We start from the raw sequence: 21,043 nt of genomic DNA, 5'->3' as shown, positions 1-21,043 counted from the left end.
AAAATGAGAACAAAATATTTCAACGCTGCATTCAAAAGGAAAAGGATGAGATCATAATTCGAAGAGTCTTGCCAAAGGTGAGGTCAGCAACAATTGCTGAAGCACTTACAGGAATGGAAACCAGCTATCAGAAGTCAATATGAAAACCTGAGTTATGCAACCATGACTAATACTTCACATGAAGTTTAAGACTAAAGCAGGGGGTTTTTAGTAGGGGGTCATGGACACAATTGCACCCACAGTGGCTCCTGTTCTGTGGGGCCCAGCTCTCTGCTCCAGGCCCTGAGATCTGGTGCAAAGGGTTAGAGTGCTACTCAGGTTTGCCCCAGTCACCCCTCTGTAATGAAAGAGGGATGGCTGGGCCAAACCTGGGAGGTGCTGTGACCCTTCATGCCAGGTCACAGAGCTGGGAGCTGAGTCCACACCTGTGGGACAGGAGCTGCTGCTGCGGGGTGAGTGTGTGGCAAGCTCGCTCTCCAGTCCCTCCCCCCCACACTGGGGTGGCATCCCCCTCCACAGGGTGGGATTAGGGTTTTGGTACTGGGACACAGGGTGCTGCTGCAGGTGGTTGGTAGCCCCTTGGCAGGTGAGGTGGCAGCAGCAAAGTGCACCCTTTGGATCAGGAAGTTACCAATTTGTTGTGTTCTCTTAGACGGTGTTCTAAAACCATTAAATAAAATCAAGACTATTTTTAGCTCATATTAGTAATTTGAAATCAGTCAGACTTGGATTAAATCATAAATGAAGATTATCTATATTAGACACCTCAGAGACTGATAAACTATCGATGCATATATATTGCTGCTGTGTACACCAAAAAGGTGTGTAAGATTTTTTGGTCCCTGAGTATGATTTCTATTCTTTACATCTCCGAATATTTTTCTGATCTTTTAGGAAAGTTTCTCTAATATTTAGCCTGAAAATGCCCATTGCTCTTCAGTATATGATTCCTAATTGTCTGTGAACTATGCAACTTGAACCACAAAAGTATTCAAAATCATCTTAGGACTGAGTTTGAACTGAAACCAGTAACCAGAAGAGGTTTGCTTGCATATTTATCCATTGCTGATGCTTGCATATTCTTGTTTCAGGAATCTGAGGTGTACTGTATTTTGCATTTATAAAAACTTGCACACAGAAAAGTGTTCCCAAAACTTTTGGGATTGATCCAGAGCCCACCAAGGTTAATGGGAGTTTTTGCATTGACTTCTGTGGGCTTTGGATCAGGTCCTTAGAGACCACTCTTGAATAAGTGACCCTTTCGGGCATTTTATAACTCAACTGTTGCTTTATTTTTTAAAAACATTTTCACATATGTAATAACTGAAAGCTGTGGAACCAATCTATCTGACTGTACAGAGATCTTGGAGTCCTACTGGCAAATTTAAAACCATTCAGTCATCCCAAAGAAATCTGAAAATGCAAAAGCATTGTAGGAGCTTCCAGATGGTGACTGCATTTCAATTTTTGTAGTTTTCTCCTTCCTCTTTGTTCAAGATCTAAATGGGAGACAGTGTCAGAGATGTGAAAAAAGTGCCTAAGGAAACTATTTTGGTGCATCCCTCTTCTTTTTCAGAGCAGCACGGTTTATACCATATCCTGGGCTTTTTTTTTCACATTTCATTTGCTGAGGATTTGAATGTGTAACACATGGTTCCTTGTGTGCCATTAATAACAATACATTACATCTTAGAAGGCCAAACTATAGACACAGCACCACTGAAATACAGCTACCTCTGGAGTGGAGGGTGACAATGAACTCTTGCACTGACTACTGTGCAATAGGGAAATTTTGGGCAAGAACACTGGGGCAAACTTTCTCTGTTTTAGTGAATGGATGTTCCCTCTCAGTTACTGTTGCTTTGGGTCTTGGGCCATACGGTCCATAAATTAACATGTCACTGCTTGTGTTACTATGCACGTCTGTGTTGTTAAATTACTTAGCATGGAGCCATACATATACTCCAGTGCTTGAATGCCAACACCACTCAGATTTGCTTGACCGTAGCACTTATGTTATGTGATCTATCCATCTAGTACTAACAAACATCTACTGAAAAACATACAATTTGTGTTCTTTGGATCAAAGCATTTTGCAAGATTTGATTACTGACTGATACAACTTTGTAGATTCAAAATTAAACAGTCTTACATGGACTTTAAATCTGCATTAGAAAACCTCTTGGCTGCAATTGTGTAAAAGTCAAATTACAGTTCTAGGACCCTAATTTATCAATTTATTTCAACACCTCTGCCTTTCAAACCACATCTTTATTACATGAAAAGAGTAGGTATCTCTGCAACTTCCTCTGACCATTTTACCAGAGGAATAGGACTGAGAAACAGCTAATTCTTTTCACATAGGGCACTGAACAGACAATATATAGTAATGGCTTCTGGTGACTACCAGTCTGGGCTGGATTAGAATGGGTGGAGTAATGACGAAAGACAGTGTAACATCCTCCCCAACCCCGAAGCCATCCTGTCCTCATTTAAACACTAATTTGATGCCAGATTGTGACTGGACCCTGCAAGGGTGCACGGTAGGGTGGATACAAGAAGTCTTCCCCACCTTTTTACCTCACACTAGGATCAGCCACGGTTGCAGTCTCTGGATTTGAGAGCACACAGGAAGTACTGTCATCAGGCTCCCCAAAGAGAATAGGGCCAAAGCTCAGCCCACCTGTATATCAGCCCTCCAGAGCAGACTGGGAACACAGGGAAGATGGTGCTGCATACAACCGTCCTTCAGATTTAAGTGGCACAATCCCTCCCTAAGCTCCCTGCTGGGACAGTGCAGCTCTACACCAGACCTCACTCATGGCTGTGCTTACCTGGCACGGTCTAGGTCCTTGAGTGTAAAATCCTAACATCTTGCTCAGCCAACACACAAGGCTAATACAATTTCATATTGTGACATATCAGGGTATAATCCAGACTAATGAGCAGCTGTGTCACCCCTGACCTGCAACCTTGAGTGCCTTAAAATGCCTTGCTGAAGTAGCTCCCACCTGGCCCACTCACAAACAACCTTCCAGCATGCAAGCCACACCCTGAGTATGTGTGTGTAACGGCAACCTGCCAACCACACTTGGCCTACTCTCTGGTTCTCACCAGCCTTAGTTATACTGTGGGGTGACCCCAGCACTCCTTCAGTCCCAGATTTCTCCCCAGAAATGTATGTCCTGTACTGCCCAGATCTCTCTTGGACAGTACAAAATATTGTAAGTCTGTTATTTCTTTAAAGGAATAATATGCCAGCGAATCCTCTCAAATAGTTATTCAGACACTTCAATTTAAACACACTGGATTAGATAAAACAGCAAAACAAGTTAATTAACTACAAAGAGATAGATTTTAAGTGAGTACAAGTAATGAGACATAAAATTCAGAAATGGTTACAGGAAAAATAAAGATAAGACATTTGCTAGTGCCTAATTTAACAAACGATATCAGATTCAAGCCACGCCAAGCCAAGTTTCTCACCACATGTTTTCATCAGTCTTACTGACCAAACCTGTAGGTCAGGACCCCTCCCCGAATGCTTCCTTTGTCACTTCAGGTGCAGTGAATGCAAAGGGGAGAGAGAGAGAGATGGATGCTGTGGGGTGTTTGTCCCTCCTTTTTATAGTTTCAGTCCCTCTCTTGAAAAACATTTCCAGCTGGGTGCTAGGAGACAAAGAGTCTGTGTGGAAGGATGTTCCCTGCTGGCTTTTCTCCCCTGTTTGAGCTTCCTTTGTTTCCCTTCCTGCTTGATGACTCTGTTTATTGCTTAAATGCAAATTAGGCAGAGCACACATTCCTTTGTTTGGGATTTGGAACATGTGTTAATAATATCGTACGGGGAAATGTTATAAATTTACATATGATGTTGCCACATATTTTATCAGGATGATACTGACCAACAAATTATGAGTTTCCAAAGGGCATGCCTTGTACAAAAAATATTACATCAGCCTCTAGGGCAGGGGTCTCAAACTCAATTTATCTTAGGGCCATTGCCAGTCCTCAAATCCTCCCAGCGGGCCAATAATGTCACTGAAGACGGTGTTCAGAAAAGAAAATGTTCCTATTGTATTTTTTATTTCGAATTTCTTAGAAATAATAAAACTGGTGTACAACTTTATACAGTTCTTTGCCTGCCAGAGAGTTTTTAGTGTTTGCCAGACACCTGGCAACACTTCAGTTCTGTCAGTTTGTTGATGTTTGGCCTCAGTGACTGAGCAGTTGAAACCTTCAGGACTGCAGCAAGGAGCGCATCAGATAGTTGTGTTTGGTATTTTGACTTGTTTATATTCATTGTGGAAAAAAGTGACACTGCCTCCATGGCTGACTCTGCCTGGCGACAAGTGATGGTATGTCTGTCCCTCTCCCCCGGCCAATAGGAGCTGCAGGGGGCGGTGCCTGCAGAAGACATTGCCAGCAGCTCTCCTCCATGCGCTGCAGTGGGGAGGTTCTCGGGCCGCAGATGGCCCATGGGCCAGGACTTTGAGACCCCTGCTCTAGGGTGTGAACACGGGTACATTATGTCACACCTATAAACTCTTAGATGACAGCATTGGACACAAGGCTTTACAGTGAGGGTCTACCAATATTTCATTAAAAGGGGGGTCCAAACAATCTGGAATGTTGAAGGAAATCTAGAATCTATTCACTCTTTCCCATAATATATCCCAGGCTAGAAGCAGCACCACTTGGCAAAGAAACCACTTTGAAGTGCACTTGCTGGAAATGTTGATGCTTGCTTTCTGAAAAACGCACTGTATACATTGACAGCGTGGTGTGGTGTGCAACTTGTGGTGTCTAATCTGGCGTGTGGAGAGGGGAGATTTTGCAGGTGATCATGCATATTTATCCTTCACCAGGAAAATACTTAGGGAGGACGTGATACTTGGTGTGATCCAGTGCTTCCCAGAGGCAAAACCATTTGCTCATTAGAAGCTTGTCTCAGGATGGATAATTTATCAGTATCTAGAGAGGGGGTGACACCCTCAAAGGACAGGAACTCATCATAACCCTCTCTTCAGTCTGGTGGGGAGATTCTGTGGCCCCCAGGAGTCCTCTCAAGCTCAGCACTGGGGTTAGAGAAGCAGACCTGAAAGTTAAATCACAGAGCCCCAGAAGATCTCAGTGTCAATTAGCTGGAGGTAATAGTAGCTCGAATCCACACCAGGGACCGTGCTAGTGGCTGTAACTATTAGTGGCAGTATCAGGAACAGGATAACTGGCCCCTTCTCTTACTTATTTAAAGAATTTTGTTACGTTAAAAACCAAGTTGTTTCCATGTATACACACACGATTAATCTGAATGTCACCCCACACAAAAATATCACAACATGAAGATCTGAAGATCAACATGAAGATCTTAGGAATGACATGCCTAAGAGATTTAGAAGCACAAGTCCCCATGAAAGTCAATGGAACTCATGCTCCTAAACCTCTTAGGTACTTTTGAAAATCTGTCCCTTAAGCTGTGTTAACTTTTTCATTGTAGAGTTATATCAAATTCCCATTAAATTCAATGGGAGTTGTTCCATTGATTCGACCTGGCGATCAGTTGCTAGGTAATTTTAAGTGAATCCACCACCTCAGATCACTATCATGCAATAATTAATCACACAAGTACCTCCACTGAAATTAATGAGATGACTAACATGAGTAATGACCGCTTGTGTGAATGAGGATTGCAGGAGTGTTGCCAGCTCTTGTGATTTCATTGTGAGTCTTGTGATATTTGGTGTTTTGCTTAATGCCCCAGCTCCTGGAGCCATGTGATTAGGAGAGCATCTCAGCTTTATTTAAAATATAATTAAGTAAGTTTCTAGCCCTTATGGTTGTGGAGAAAAGCTTGAAAATGTGACCTTAAAGGCTCAAACACCAGAAGGAAAATAAAAAGACCTCAACTTATTGTATTTTTTCAAAGGCCTGGCTTGCGATGTTTGAATATTTGGAACTGGTAATACTGTGGTTAACCATACATTTTGACCAAGAATGCTCAAAAATTTATTTATTTAGTTAAAAATGTGTTTTGGTTTCTAGATGAGTTTTTTAGGACTGGCGCCATTGCTTAATTCAGGGATTTCTTCTTCTCTAATGTTTCATACAGTGTCTTATTATATTCCCCAAACATCCACTCCTCCCCCCAAAAAGCCTGAGTCACCCATCATGCGAAGTTCCTTAATGAACACATTTCCTAAAGTGTTTTTTGGTTTCAAAACATCACTCTTTCACAAGAAAACACACTGCTAGAAAGGTCAGTTTTAACTAGTTTTCCATGAAGTATCCTTGGTTAGGTTGCAATACAGCTATTAGAGAAATGATGTTTCCTTTCTCAGTGTCTGGGATCATAGGCACAACCATGGTGGAGGTAACGAGGGTGCAGCGGGGGACATGTCATTCCCTACTTCTCCTCCTCACACACAATAATTTGTTTGCCTGATGGCTGGGAAGGAAAGGAAGTCTCTCTGTAAGCATAATATCCTCCTACTGGAGATCTCCATTCTATGGTCCCATGCAACAAACAATTCTGTCTCCCCCATTTACCCTAACCTTGATGCAGCCATGCAGGGAGGGGACACAGTGCTGGAGTGGTCCACTGGGGGACACAGAACATGGGGGGGTTGGGGCGGGCGGAGGGAGAGAGGGAGACGACAATGGGACATACAGCATGCGGGGAAGGGGGAAGTATCCTGGGGCCCTCTACCTACTCAACTGACATAGGCTGGAGTAGCCCCAGGGCTAGGGCTAGGGTGGAGTTGTGAAGAGAATCAGGGAACTGAAGACCGTTGCCTAATAGTTCCCCTGTCTCTGCTGGTTGTAGAATAGAATTTGACACTCATTTGCTGGGCAGAGTTTGTAATGAATGAGCGGACCAGCTCTGGGGGCTGGACATGTAGGAGAGGAGCATGACCACTTGTGACCTGTTGCATCCCTTGGGCTTTTTGAAAAGCTCGAGCGCTAAGTTGTTCTGGTGACAGTAAATTCCCCCTTGTGATTTCAGTGGCATGTTATATTCTGCCTCTCATTCTGTCCTACATAACTATGGACCGTTAAAACAGTTGTCACATTGCACCTTAGCGATGGTTGCATTTTAATGATTCCTGACTTCACTGACAGATTCAAATACACAGCAAGGACAGAATTTGGCCCATAGTTTGTAGTCTGCTTATGGTGAGGCCAATATATGCACCGAAGGTCCCCTGAAGGAGTACTTAGCCTCAGTGATATGAATCTCAAAAGTGAACAGTGCTTTCATTTACAGCTTCCTTCACACATGGTTTTAATGTCAATCAGCTGCAGCTTTAACTTGATATAATACGTTTTATAGTTTTGTTCCATTTGCTCTTGATCCAGAATAGGTCTAATATTTTGGTTTGAGGGCTTCTTAGCTGCTAGATATTTAGAGGTACTGGCTGATTAAATTTCCAACCATCTGCATCTCTTTCCTTTTCCCCCATGAAACATATTCAAGGAATTTGGAAGAAATATATTGCTGTCATGACTTAAGGCTTGTCTACATGGGGAAATATCCTGGAACAGCTATTCAGTACTTTGGAAGTGGATTAAGCTAAGCCACACGAAGGCACTCAGTGTGGAATAAGAGTGCCCATACAGGGAGTTAGTGCAGAATAGCTATTGCACTTTTAAATTGACACCCTGGCTCATTTCACAATAGCTTCCCCATGTAGATAAACCCTTAGAGAAATCACATCCCCCAGCCCATCCTGTTCAGAGGAGACTCTAATTGGAAGAGCGGATATAGCAATAGTTACGTCTTCTGAGATACCTGCAACAAATTTTAATTTTTGCTCAAAGTGAAATTTATGGAATGTTCAGAGAACCTCCATAAATGATCGATCTGGGCAGCATCTACATCTTCGGTCTTTGACACAGATCAGCATTTTCAAATTTGAGTGCCTTCATTCTGGCAGCTAAATCCAGACTGAGTACCTAAATCAGGTTACTAATTAGAAACCCCGAAAGAGATCTGCTCTCATTGTTCACAGCTTCTGGGTCTTTCTGGACTCCTGTATGCTAGTGGATATCCAAAAAGTCCCATTACTATCTTTGAATGGCCAAGAATTTCCCCCCTCCCCTATTAGAAACCAGATCTAGCGATACCGATTCATGTACTCACAACTTTCAGCCTCGATCATTACAACTCATTAGATCTAGGACAGAGGCCTCACTCCCTGAAAGAGCTCCAGCTTCTACAAATTGCAGCAGCCCCTCCCAGGTCATCGCAAACCTATCACCCTAGTGCTCAGATGTATGTGCCCTGTTGAATCCAGAGTACAGTTCAAGGTCTCAGCCCTTACATTCAAAGACCTCCACGGCGCATGAAAAAAAACAAGATGTCCCTTACACCCTGCATGTTTTCTTGAGCTGTCAGACATTACACGGGTGAAATCCTGGCCCCACTGAAGTCATTGAACGTTTTGCCATTGTCTTCAATGTGGCTAGGATTTCAACCTAGAAATTCATGTACAGATGGAGAGAAAGGGTATCTTTTACTCAAGTGAACCCTTCTGTATAGCCTCATCCACTGCATAAGAACAGAACCTTCTGCTAGCCATGAGACTTAGTCTTGTCATGTTGTGATTGATACTGTGTGGTTAAAGTGGCATCCATGGTTCCTAAGAACTATACGAGCCATTCGTACATTGATGACTATTACCGACTGGTAGGATTCCTCAGTGCTCATGCAGAAAATCTTACTGATCCCATCACTGTTCCCCAAAATGTCATCATAGCGGACTTGGTCCTCGGTTGCACGCTTCCTGGAAGGGCCTCTCTCAGAGGCTGAGCCACACGCTTACAGATAACAGATGTCCAGCGAGGGACACATGAGATTTCAGTTTGACAGAAGTAGTTTATGCACCAGAGGACATATAAATTATCAATCTGCTACTAGGAAATCCCCCTCCTGCTACATACACACACGCACACACGCACCACTCTCAGCAGCTGGAGCATATTAAAAGGAGGGGGAAAAACTCAAGCCTGGTGTAATTCCACTGGAGTCAGTGGAGTTACACCAGGGATTAATTTGGCCCAATGCTTTTTTATATGCCAAGATACTGCAAAGCTCTCACAGAAGAGGCAAATATTATGATAAATCCTCAGCAGGAGAATCACTTAGCAGCACAGTTTACTACGATTTCATATTAAACTATTTTGGGAAACGAAGCCCAGCATTACTCACTCATCATGTGGCTGCTGGGACAAGGTGTTGCTGCCCTTGTCATCCCAAAGGTACGTGGGTTGTTACATGGCTCTTCAAGAAGGTTCATTTTGCTTAAAGGCATTGGTATGTTTGATGGGTCTTGGGGTACTCAGGAATGTAAGTCACCTTGTTACCCCTGCCTCCAGCATGAGGGAATTTTGCTGGTGGTAACTAGATATTAGCTCCTTAACACCACCAGCCTGTTAGCTACTCACGCACTCTCCTCTGGATTAACAATATATGCGCCTCAGCCCCTGACTCCCTTTGAAGCGCTGCTACAGAAGATTTGCTACAGAAGCGAGAAACATCTGTTAGCCATAGTGGGCGAGTCTAGAAGTCTGCCGACCCTTACCACATTGTTCAGGAAGGACTCCTACAACGAGAGCTCTCCTTTTCAAGTCACAGCAATGCTTTCATATTTGTACTTCGCTTTCTATTACTGAGAGTGTGGCGTTACTTCTCCATCTCCAAGAATAAACATAATTGAGACAAGAAAAAGCTCTTGGCTACACACTGAAAAATACCATGATACATACTAAAAGCAGAGCTGTGCAAATCTTGGTGGTTTCCCTCTACAGGGGTCTGTGTTATTTTTTTTCTCTGGTTTTGTTTCGTGAGGATTCACATAACCCGCGTTTTGGTTTGAGTTTGGATGAACTCAAAATCTCAAAGTGAAACTCAGTCAAAATGAGAGCGTTTCACCTCAAGAAACTTGCAAATTTCACCAGATTCTGATGCACCCCCATAAATCAGCCCATGTTTTCTCAAAACTGCACAAACATCCTCCAAAGGGGCAGAATTTTAAGATACTTGGCTCCTAAAGATGCAGATAGATGCCTAAGGGAGTTTACAAAAAAGTGCTTAGGTGCCTAACTCTCATTGTGGGAGGCTGGCACTTTAGAAAATCCCACTACACCTATCTGCATCTTTAGGCACCCAAATACATTTAAAAAACTAGCCCTGTGTGCATCAGGTAACTTTTTGAAAAACCTGATCTGGATGTACAGGTTGTAACAAACCCTGCAACCTGTGACTTGTATGAGCTTTCATGCTGAGCTGTGAATATTTTGCACAGTTCTGGTTGATGTATTGATAGGATGAATGACAGCAAACAGGACAAACCTACAGGGCGAAACTCAGCCCATTCAGGTCAGTTGCATTTTCCTGTGCTGGAGCTAAATTTGACATGCAAAACAGTACAGTAAGTACAAAAGGAGATATGTTTTGCTTTTATATTAATTATAATTATATTATATTATATTATATTATATTACATTATATTGACTAGGGCTAGTTGAAAATTTGCCAACAAAACTGTAATGTCAGTTAAACTAAAAAACGTGTCTGCTTTCAACAGAAAATTTAAATTTTTTTGTCAACCCTCCCGTCCCCCAGAAACATCTGAAAACAGAAATATTTCCATTTGGAAATGCTGTTGCAGTGTCTCATGGGAGTTGTAGTTCCGTTGCCTCGTGGCTCCATTTTCTTCTATGAGCTAGGATCTTGGGACAGACTACATCTGCCATGATGCACATGGCCAGGGACTCCCATGATAAACTGCCTCCCCACTCCAAGAGGGGAGATTATGGTGCCTCATGGGACAGAGGCTGACCAGGAAGTCCAGCCTATCTAGCAGAACAGGAGCATCAGGTGTCTGAACTACAACTCCCTGAGGCACCATAGCAGGGTTTCTGAATCAAAATATTACTGCTTTGTGGCCAAAATGTTTTGGTTTTCAGATTTTTTTTTCCTATATGAAATTTTTACCAAACAGATGTTTTCCATCGGAAATTTATAGAAAAGACCATTTATTCCGTTGTTGTCAAAACTTTCTATGAAAAAGTCTATTTTCCAACCAGCTCTGTTGGATACGTCACGTAAACATTCACAATACCTTTAATGTCACCATCCTAGTTCTTCTGCGGCACCCCCTTGAGGTGTGGCAGGTTATGCACTCACTTGGTTTCTGGTCACTCAGACTGGGGTAGTTGGTCACCCAGGAACTGAATATGAGCCCTCTGGCTGAGTTCCTCTGGAGTTTACCCCTTCTCGGGTACAAGGGAAGAAAGAAAAGAGCAAAGACACTGGAAAAAAGAAAAGGCAACAAATAGCCAGTCCCAGACAGACAAGCCACTGGCCTCTCTTCCTTCCAAGGGGCCCTGGGCAAGCTACAATCCAGCTCAATGTCCACAAAGAACCTGCTTTCATTTCACGGAACTTGGACCATCCATAGGAAAGGAGGCAGGCTCTACTGCCTTTCACCAGGCCTGCCCCCTAGGCACCGGGAAGATAAACACTCTGCTCTGCTCCCAGGGCTGCCTCCTACTGCTCCCCTTTTGAACTCTTCCGCCACTCTTTACATAATGTGCAGGGGTTGCAGTAATCCCCTTCCCGTCTACTATGGGGTTTGTACACCCACCATGCTTAAAAGTCTGAAGCATGACACTCTCGCAAGAGACAATGGACCTTGCAGGGCCAGATCCACCACTGATGTAAAGAGGCTTAGCTGCATTAAAATCAGTTAAGTGAAGTTAATTTACAATAGCCAAGCTACAAAGGCCTTATGCAAAACCCACTGACATTAATAGAAAGGCTCCTATTGACTTCACTGGGGTTTAGATCAGGTCCTACATGCTGTACAGGTGCGTAGGAACCCAAATTGACAGCTACATGGAATGAAACTCTTGAAAATGAAGTATCTTACCTGAGAGTGAGCATCTTAAGGAACTAAAGAAGTAATGAATGGAAAAGCCAGGACAAAGTTTATGAATAAGGGACAGGAGTGCATAATGTTTTATTCATAGTGCAAAATCATACATTTGGGTCAATGTATTTTCCTTTGCATGGTTATGCTGAAAAGACATGGCAAAGAGCATTCTATAAAGCCTCGATGCAGGACAAGAGACAGTAGGCTCCAAATATAGGATATCATTTGGAAAAAAAAAAAAAAAAAGGTCTAGCAGACCTCACCCTAACTCACTGTTTTCCTGTACTTGGCTGCTGTTCTTCCATCACTTATGCACAGACTATCTCAGGTTTTCAATATGAAAAGTGTTATTATGCCAGGCTCCTCCAGTTGTGTGCCATTGGTGTTCAGCTGCCAGTGCTTCTGCACTCATAATGCTTCTTCTGAGGGACTGAAATTCACCCAGGATGCAGAGCCAGCACAGGGTTCTCCTCCCCACTTACTGCTCACACGGGGACTGTCCAGACAGAGTGGCTGTGCATAAGAGTTTCCGTGCACGCCCTCTGTGGTACAGAACGCGACTGCTGTAGAAATTAGAGATGGAGCTAAACCCAAACCCCAGAGCCAAGAACCCCTACACTCTAGTGAAGGTCAGAGCTGGATCTAAACTTTACAGCATAAGCCCCTCTCTAGTGGAAATGATTGGGATGTCACAAAGGATTATGGCTTCAAATGAGAAGCAGATGAATGATTAAGGAATAAAGATCACAGGTTATATTCTGCTCCCAGTTACACTTGCACAAGCCCATTGATGTCAAGGGGTTGCACAGGGGTAACTTAGAGCATCTGGTTTAATGCAAATATCCTTAGCTCTGCTGACGTTTTTTAAAAGTGCTGTACATAGCCCAGAAGGACTGCACAGTTGCTCCTGCGCTGGGCTGCCATCAAGGCATGCTTACTGTCACTGGCAGAATGCATTACAGGCTGCAGCACTGTGTGGCAACTTACGGCCACATCAGTGAAGTGAGAAGGGGAGGGGACACCCCCGATTTGGGTTTGAGATAAGTCACCTGCAACCAGATAGACGTAACAAAGGTGACAGCATGATAGCACAGGGCAGCCAGGGTTCAGGTGTACCATTTCCATTACCCTTCACCTGCAGCCAGATATAGCTGGAAACTGCCATATTGTTGATGGTACTTTTCAAGCTATAGAGTTTCCTCACCGTGATGTTCAAATGTTGCAACAGCTCCCAGGTCCCATTTGACTCCAGTGACATTACGATATTTCAGCGATGACACATAGTTGTTTCTGGGTGCTTTCCTGCTGAAAGGCGAATATGTTTCTGAATACTGACTAGCAAGGAAACTAATTACTATTATTTTCGTGTTGCAATAGTGCCTAAGGACCACTATCATAGGCCAGGACCCTCTATGCTACATGCTGTTCAAACACATATGAAACGGAGGCACTTATTTGTTCACACAATGCCTAGCACTGTGCGTCCCCAGGCACTACCACGATACAAATAATTAAAATAATTAAAAATAGTAACAGAGCAACATTTTAAACCCGCTGCCTAACGTTAGACACATGAATCCATACTGAGGCACCTACGTGACAGTGTGGGGGTGGGGGAGGGATTATCAGAGGAGCTAATAGTAATTAACATGTGACGCAGGAGTTCTGGGAAGAGACAACAAAACTTTATTTCCTGGCTCCTGTTCATTGGTGCGGTATTCACTCAATAACATCTACTTTCACCATCTGGTCAAGTTCAGGTTTACTTTATTTCTCAATGCTACATGGTGCATGTATTTTGGCACCACACTGGGATCTATCTCAACATGATGTATATCCCTTAACGCATCCCAGTCCATTACACACCTCATCATAGTCTTTATTACATTTTGCATAGGTCACCCCCAATTACCGTTGAAGTCTATGGAAGCTGCGAGCACTCGGCACATCTGAAAAATCAGGTCCCCTGTTTAAATAGCTAAAAATAGATTTGGGTATCCAAATTTGAGAAGTTTGACCTAAGTCACAGGGGAAGTCTGTAGTGGAGATGGGAATGGAATCTAGATTGTCTAGATCTTCCCATACGATGCTTTAGACATGAGAGCATTCTGCTTTACAATGACAGATTTTATGTGAATTTTCAATCTTACTTCAAGCTTTAACAAGTGATTTTCTTTTTATGCCTTGGAATCACATGCATCAGGTTCCATCTTCTAGTCTAAGATTCCATATAATAAACAGCACTCTGCATCGCTTTGTGAGGGACCACGTAACTGTGCATTTCTGTGTAAGAGCCAATTTTGCCAAATGGGAATGCACTGGGAAGTTCTCTATCCCCACCAAAAGTTAAAGGGGTCGGTATATTCACCTGATTTCCATGCAGGCTCTGCTAAATGTTTCTAAATGTGTCTCTGATTTCTCACTCATTGAGCTGTTGCACCACGTGATAGAGTGAGTTTCATAAATCAATGGGCATAGTGGCCCAGGAGTTTACAGTCCTCTTACTACATTTAGAGTCAGAGGGGCTGAAACCAGAGAACAGTGAACACCAAGACTTTATGCACCTGCTTGGGGTGTCACTCTGTAGAGAAATCAAAACCACCACCAGCTGGCTTAGAAACACAGCAACAGATTTCTTGTGGCACTGTTGCTGAGGATAACTAGGCTGTAAGATTTTCAGCAGTGAGGTGAAGCTGGTACTTCACTGAGGAGAAATGTGAGGTCTCCCAGTTGAGGGAGGCCCATGTATAGTAAAGGATTAATCCGTAGTGATCAGCTAGGGAACAAAGATAGCCACATCTTAGCTGTACGCTTTGTAGAAAAAGGGCACTGCTAGCAAAACTCAAATGTAATGTGTGAATCTTCTTCCCTCAGATATCCCTGTGCAAACTCAGTTACATCCTGTAACTCCAGTGACCTGCGTAACTGAAGGCAGTGCATGGCTCGGTGTCAGCTTGCATGTCTGTGTGAACGTGGTGGATGGAGAAAGTGTGGAAGTAAATGAAAGATGGTTCTCTCCCAAATTATACCAATAAAGTGGAAATGTTTCAGGGTAGGGGGCTCTGTAGGGACTGAACTGACTTTAGCTTTGAAGTGATTCTTATACAGCAGAATTGCGTTATCTGAGACCAAGACTTACCATATACATTTAAAGCCTAAGTTATTGGGCTTTTGTGTAGGGAACACCCCCCGCACACCCACCAAGCCACATGCAGGCCACAGGGCTGAAACAGCTGCTCCTTTCTCTGCACGCCCACAATAGGAGAAAAGAGATTGGGCAGTGGCAGTTTGGGTGACTGATGCCTCTATTTTCCCATATGGGCCAGTCTCTCTGGCTGGACTACAACTCCCATGATACACCCCCAATAGTGACTCCAATGAGCCATCACATGCCCCAGTCAGAGGGGAGACTGCACTGTAGCATGGGGGATGTAGTCTGGCCAGAGAGCCCAGGCCACAAGAGAGACTGGGAGCCTGAGGCACCTCAACTATGGTACCACTAAATATATAATGAACTAATTAAAAGTCTGAGATAATTTAGTCTCAAAATGAGAAGATGAAGAAGGACTTGACAGAATTATTCAGCATTATGAATGGCAGAGTGAAAATGAATTCATCCCTTCATGTAATTAGAGAACAAGTGGGATGATTGAACTAAAGAGAAGCAAGTTTAGAATAAATTTAATGGAAATACTTCTTTACACAGATGAGATTGGAATTCAGTGCTGCAGGAGGTTGTTGAGCCTAATTAATAGTAATGCCATGGAGCTGGGTTTAAAAGCTGGATAATTTTATGATCATTAAAAACATTTGTAGCTGTATGAGTTAAGAACATAAGGGCAACTAAATATCATGCTTTACTATGCAAACTGATTGCCTTCAATTATGGACAAGGAATTTCCCTGCCCCTGCACACATCATGGCAGTTAGCTAGATGCCTTACAAGGGAGGTTTGCATATTTCATTAACATGTCAAGTAATGACCACAGTCAAACATAGGATATTGGATTAGATTGGTCAATGATCACATCCACTATGGCAGATCCTGTAACTTAAAAAATCCAGCACAATATATAGCAAGAGAGTGTTATGAGAATAATGGAAGTCTTAGATCAGGGGTCTCAAAGTCCTGGCCCGCGGACCATCTGCGGCCCGAGAACCTCCCCACTGCGGCCTGCAGAGGAGAGAAGCATGCAGCCACGCTGCCGGCAATGTCTGCTGCAGGCGCCGCCCCCCCCCCCCCCCCCGCAGCTCCTATTGGCTGGGGGAGAGGGACAGAGATACCATCACTTGTCGCCGGGCAGAGTCAGCCATGGAGGCAGCGTCACTTTTCTCCACAATGAATATAAACAAGTCAAAATACCAAACACAACTATCTGATGCGCTCCTTGCTGCAATCCTGAAGGTTTCAACTGCTCAGTCACTGAGGCCAAACATCAACAGACTGACAGAACTGAAGCAAAGACTAAAAACTCTCTGGCAGGCAAAGAACTGTATAAAGTTGTACAACAGTTTTATTATTTCTAAGAAATTCAAAATAAAAACATGGTGTTCTTTTCTGAACACCATCTTCATCGACATTATTGGCCTGCTGGGAGGATTTGAGGACTGGCACTGGCTCTAAGGTAAACTGAGTTTGAGACCCCTGTCTTAGATTCTTCCTCTAGGCTCCTGACAAAGGAGATATTTGTCTAGCGTTATAATGCAGAAAGAGTTGAGATACTATGTTGAAATAAGAGATTGGGCCAGGCTGCTGAGTTCAGATGCAAAGCCAGTAATGTCCAGATTTGAGACATTGTTTTGATTTGGGCCCATTTTTCATTAAAATATATATGTTTTTCTTTACTGACATGTCAAGGGAAAAAAAAAAAAAGAAAATACAGACTAACACTACCCCCTGACACTACAAGCCAGATGTTTAAATTAAGACAGCACTTGTTATTACTGATATCAGGAATTACACCTTGCAGGCAATATGCACGAAGGGCATGGGGTGAGATTCTCATTGACCCCTCTCTGCTTCCATGGAAGCAGCTGATGCATCTACCACTGACTCCAATGGGAGCAGAGTAGTTAGACTATCACTGGTTGCTTTTGAAAATCCACCCTCAACTTTTTGTTATACATGCTGACTTTGGAGGTTAAACGGTAAGTGGGAGTCTGTGTTACATATCTCATTGGTAGAAGACGACTGGGAAGCTTTATGACAGAGTGTTAGAAATACATCCAATTCATGATCACTACACTTTTTCAAAAACAAATTTTCAAATAGACTTTACGGGACATCAAAGCATCTCCATAAAGCAGATTTAGCTAAGCATAACAATAGCTGAAGAGGCCGCCAGCCATCAGCTAATCTTCAGGACCAATCCAGAGTTTTGGCTGAAATACTTTTAAAGACCCAAGATTTCATGTGGCACTAAATCATAATCCTGTTACTTGAAATAAGAACATAAGAACGGCCATACTGGGTCAGATCAAAGGTCCATCTAGCCCCGTATCCTGTCTTCTGACAGTGGCCAATGCCAGGTGCCCGAGAGGGAATGAACAGAACAGGTAATCATCAAGTGATCCATCCCCTGTCGCCCACTCCCACAACAAAAAGGCAGTCCCCTACTTTTGTTCATGTTTTTCCAATATCTGTGCTCTGAATCCAAGCCTCACATATCCCCCCTTCTCACCTACTCCTCCATCAAGCCCCTTTGAGCTCTTCACTCTGTGAGATGTTTCAGGACTGCTACTGCCCCTGCTAGTTCTCCGTGGATAGGTAGGACTTTTCTTCCTTCCTTGACCACCGCTTTAGCACATTCACTACACGTTACTCCTTGTCTACAGCAGGCACACAAGGTGGGGGATGTGGGAAGAGCCCAGATATTTAGTCGTTGCAATTCAAATAGTTGTTTACGCCTATAGTTTCAAAAGTTGTCACTAATCTTGGGGTCCTCAGTTTTTCAGTGCCCATCTTCAGGAAGTGAAGATACAATGAAGTACATTTAAAAAAAAGCAGGCACCTAAAATTAGTGGCCACTTTTGACCATTTTGAGTCTAACTTTCCAATCTGCACTGCTGGCATTGTTGGGACACATGCAAGTGCTGGACATCTGCACACACAAATAAATATACAATAAATAAAAATTGGGTGCATATGTAGGTATTGTTTTGAGGTTCCCTTGAAAATGTGCTTTGTTTTTCAATATAGATTTGGCAAATAATAAGAAATCACAGAGATAATCATGCCTAAATTTAACATGTATATTTCATAAAATGAATACATCAACTGTTGCCTGAATTGACCATGCTGTTGCTGAGATTATAATAAAACACACTTGGTCCTCCAGAGCACAAATTGAGAAACTTCCCCTGGTAGCAATTAATCTTTCACTTTCCCAAAGCTTGTATGGGTTCAAGAGTCTATTTGCAGGACATGACACTGCTTTCTCAGTTGCAACAAATCTGGAGAACTGACAGTCTCCTTGATAAACAAGACAAGCTTTCAGTTCACAGGTTCAAACATACTGTGCTCTAGCAGATGTATATACTACGCAAAAGAAAAGTGTTATCTGAAGTGGAACAGGTGGTACATTTGAGCTACTCACCAGGGATTATGACAAAAGAGAGAGAGAAGGAGAAAAAGAAAGAGAGGACCAAGTTGAAAGAAAATCCAGTGTCACTGACAAATATACGTATTACTAGAGTATTTACCTTGGGCTGGGGTAAAGGCATGGCAATTTGTGCTGTACTGGGTCAGGTTATTATTTTGGAAAGGCATTTGGCCATTGTATTCCACACTCTTTGCTCAAAAGGAATTCTAAAGGGATTTGCTTTCTCTTGTTTCATGAGCCTCACATTTTCATACTGACCTAAGTGGATGCACACCAGCTGGCCATGTCCATCACTGCAGCCACGTCTGAGAATTCCTGATTATAGTTAGATCCCATACACTCCGCAGCAGAGACAGTCATTAACTGAGGCACTTTGTAACAAACCATGGTTTAAAATGAAACCGGCAGGGAACTCAGTGCACTTTGCCTAAAGGAGCCTTGTATGATTCTGGATTAACCATGAAAGACTTAATGAACATTCCACTCGTACATATCTTCACCCTGGCGGCCTTCAGCTTAGCTGAAAAACTTCCAAAAGGTTTGTTTAAACAGCCTTCATCTTCTCCTAGCTTTTGTGACTGGTTAAGGAGTTTTTATAAGGACAGGCGAGGCTTGAAGGGGGGACCCTTGTGTCAATACTGAAAACTGTATAAATGTAAGGCTTTCAGTTTCACTAGTCTGATCATTTCTCTATTGTCTTTAGAGGATAACAATGAAATAATCCTGCATTTCTACCTAAAGCTGAAGGTTGTTTATTTACAAATAGCACTTAGTGTCACTGTAATGGGCAAGGATGTTCTTTGGGTCCAGTTTGCGTGGGATGGGTGTTGTCATGTCAAAGAAAGCTCCTAAGACTTAGCTGCTGACTGGTATACTATGTGTTAGGGTCAAAAGTTTTATGATATTCTTGTGCATCTATGTATGTATATGTATAAATCGTATTTGTATATATAATGCATATACATGTGTATATATAAAATGCCTACAAAATGCATGTATATATATATACACACATACACATGTATCATATATTAATATCATATGTCATTTATATTATACATACACACACACACACCAATATGAGATTCTAAAAATCTGTTCAGAAAATTCTGAGAGATGCAAATGCAACTTTATTGTGATGGGAACTGAAGATTTACCATATGGAAACCCAAGTGTCAGGTAGGTAAATGTAACTTTTTTATTTTTCCATATTGATTATTAGGACTGGATCAAAATATACCATAAACTACACTCTCTCTGGAAAAAGAAATTTAACCCAAGAGGAAGCTGCTAGTCACCTATTATGCCAGTAGTTCTGCCCAAGTCAAGATTAATACCTATAACCGGTGATCAGACTGTTTTCCTTGGCTTTCCAAATTTATTGACATGGAAATTGGCCCCAAGGTTTTGTATTAAGGCAGCAACACTAGATAAGGCTCAGGAAGAGCATGGTAGATAGTAGCAAGACTGGAGAGACAAGAAAACAAAAAGAGATAGAAGTGATTTTTCTGATACCATCATGCAATGAAGAGACATCTGCCCTTTCATGAAACATCTGCACTGGATTTTCTTTTTAAGAAAGCTAAACATCATGTTCATGTCAATTGTCATGTTTCATGAGAGAGTCTGAACATGTGAATGCAACCAAGTGTGTTGAAAAGACCACAAAGTAATATTTTTGATAGATTTTGCAGCAAAGCTGGACCAGCAATGGTCAGAAATATGCACAAGAGCAGTTCATAGTTAGAGAAGTTTCACTATTTCCAAGAGTCTACAGTTCTGGAATGGGGGTAAATTTTATTTTTCTGTTTCATTTGTTCACTTAAAAAAGTTTAAATTTAAAAATAAAAAACCACCCAGTACTAACTGATGGACTGCACTTAGAACAGGGTCCACTATCTTCTCACTGAAAGTAACAAACACTAGAAACTTTTAATATTGACCGTGAATCCTTTTACTATTTCCTAAACTTACAATTGATGCCCAGGAAAATGGCACCTGAATGGCCTTAAGGATGGAGCAATTATATGTCTTGTTATGCTAGTTAAAGTTATAATTGTTATCTAAAAATATCAGAGCATAGTCTTGACTGACCTGAGTGCCGCAGCACGCAAAAGTCTTGGCCGGTTTCTCAAACCTAGGCACAAGGTACTATGCATTTCTCTCAGTTAATTTAACCATTGGCAATATGGACATCATTGGATTTGAGGTGATTTTCTGTCTGGGAAAGCATTGGTTCTCATCAAAACCAGGACTTTTTTTATGTCAATCTCTAAATAAGCACCAGTCACTGCCATTTTGGAGATCTCTCTCTGGACAGAAACAAAATGGTGGCACGGCCCACAAATTACTGCGTCACACAAACACACCAAGTACTTCTTGGACCTGTGTCCTTCTTTTCTCTTATCCTAGCAAAATAATGTTTACTCAATCTTCTCTGTTATCCCAACATTAAATTTTAATATGGGAAAATAAAAAGATAGGAAGGAAAGTGCAGGATACTCCCAG

The 21,043-nt window shown here is 42.4% G+C and overlaps 1 protein-coding gene across 1 annotated transcript in view; it reads left to right on the top strand.

Moving 5' to 3' along the window:
• Positions 1 to 18,979: 18,979 nt before the first annotated feature.
• Positions 18,980 to 21,043, top strand: part of MUSK (muscle associated receptor tyrosine kinase) — an 84,970-nt gene continuing 82,906 nt past the window's right edge. The window contains exon 1 of the mRNA XM_074952110.1: positions 18,980 to 19,073. Within this exon, the coding sequence (XP_074808211.1) occupies positions 18,995 to 19,073 (79 nt within the window). The 5' untranslated portion in view covers positions 18,980 to 18,994. The remainder of the gene's footprint in view (positions 19,074 to 21,043) is intronic.

This window comes from Natator depressus, chromosome 5, assembly GCF_965152275.1.
Source record: "Natator depressus isolate rNatDep1 chromosome 5, rNatDep2.hap1, whole genome shotgun sequence".
NCBI lineage: Eukaryota > Metazoa > Chordata > Testudines > Cheloniidae > Natator > Natator depressus.
Note: the sequence above shows the minus strand (reverse complement) of the source record. Positions and strands in the feature narration are given on the sequence as shown.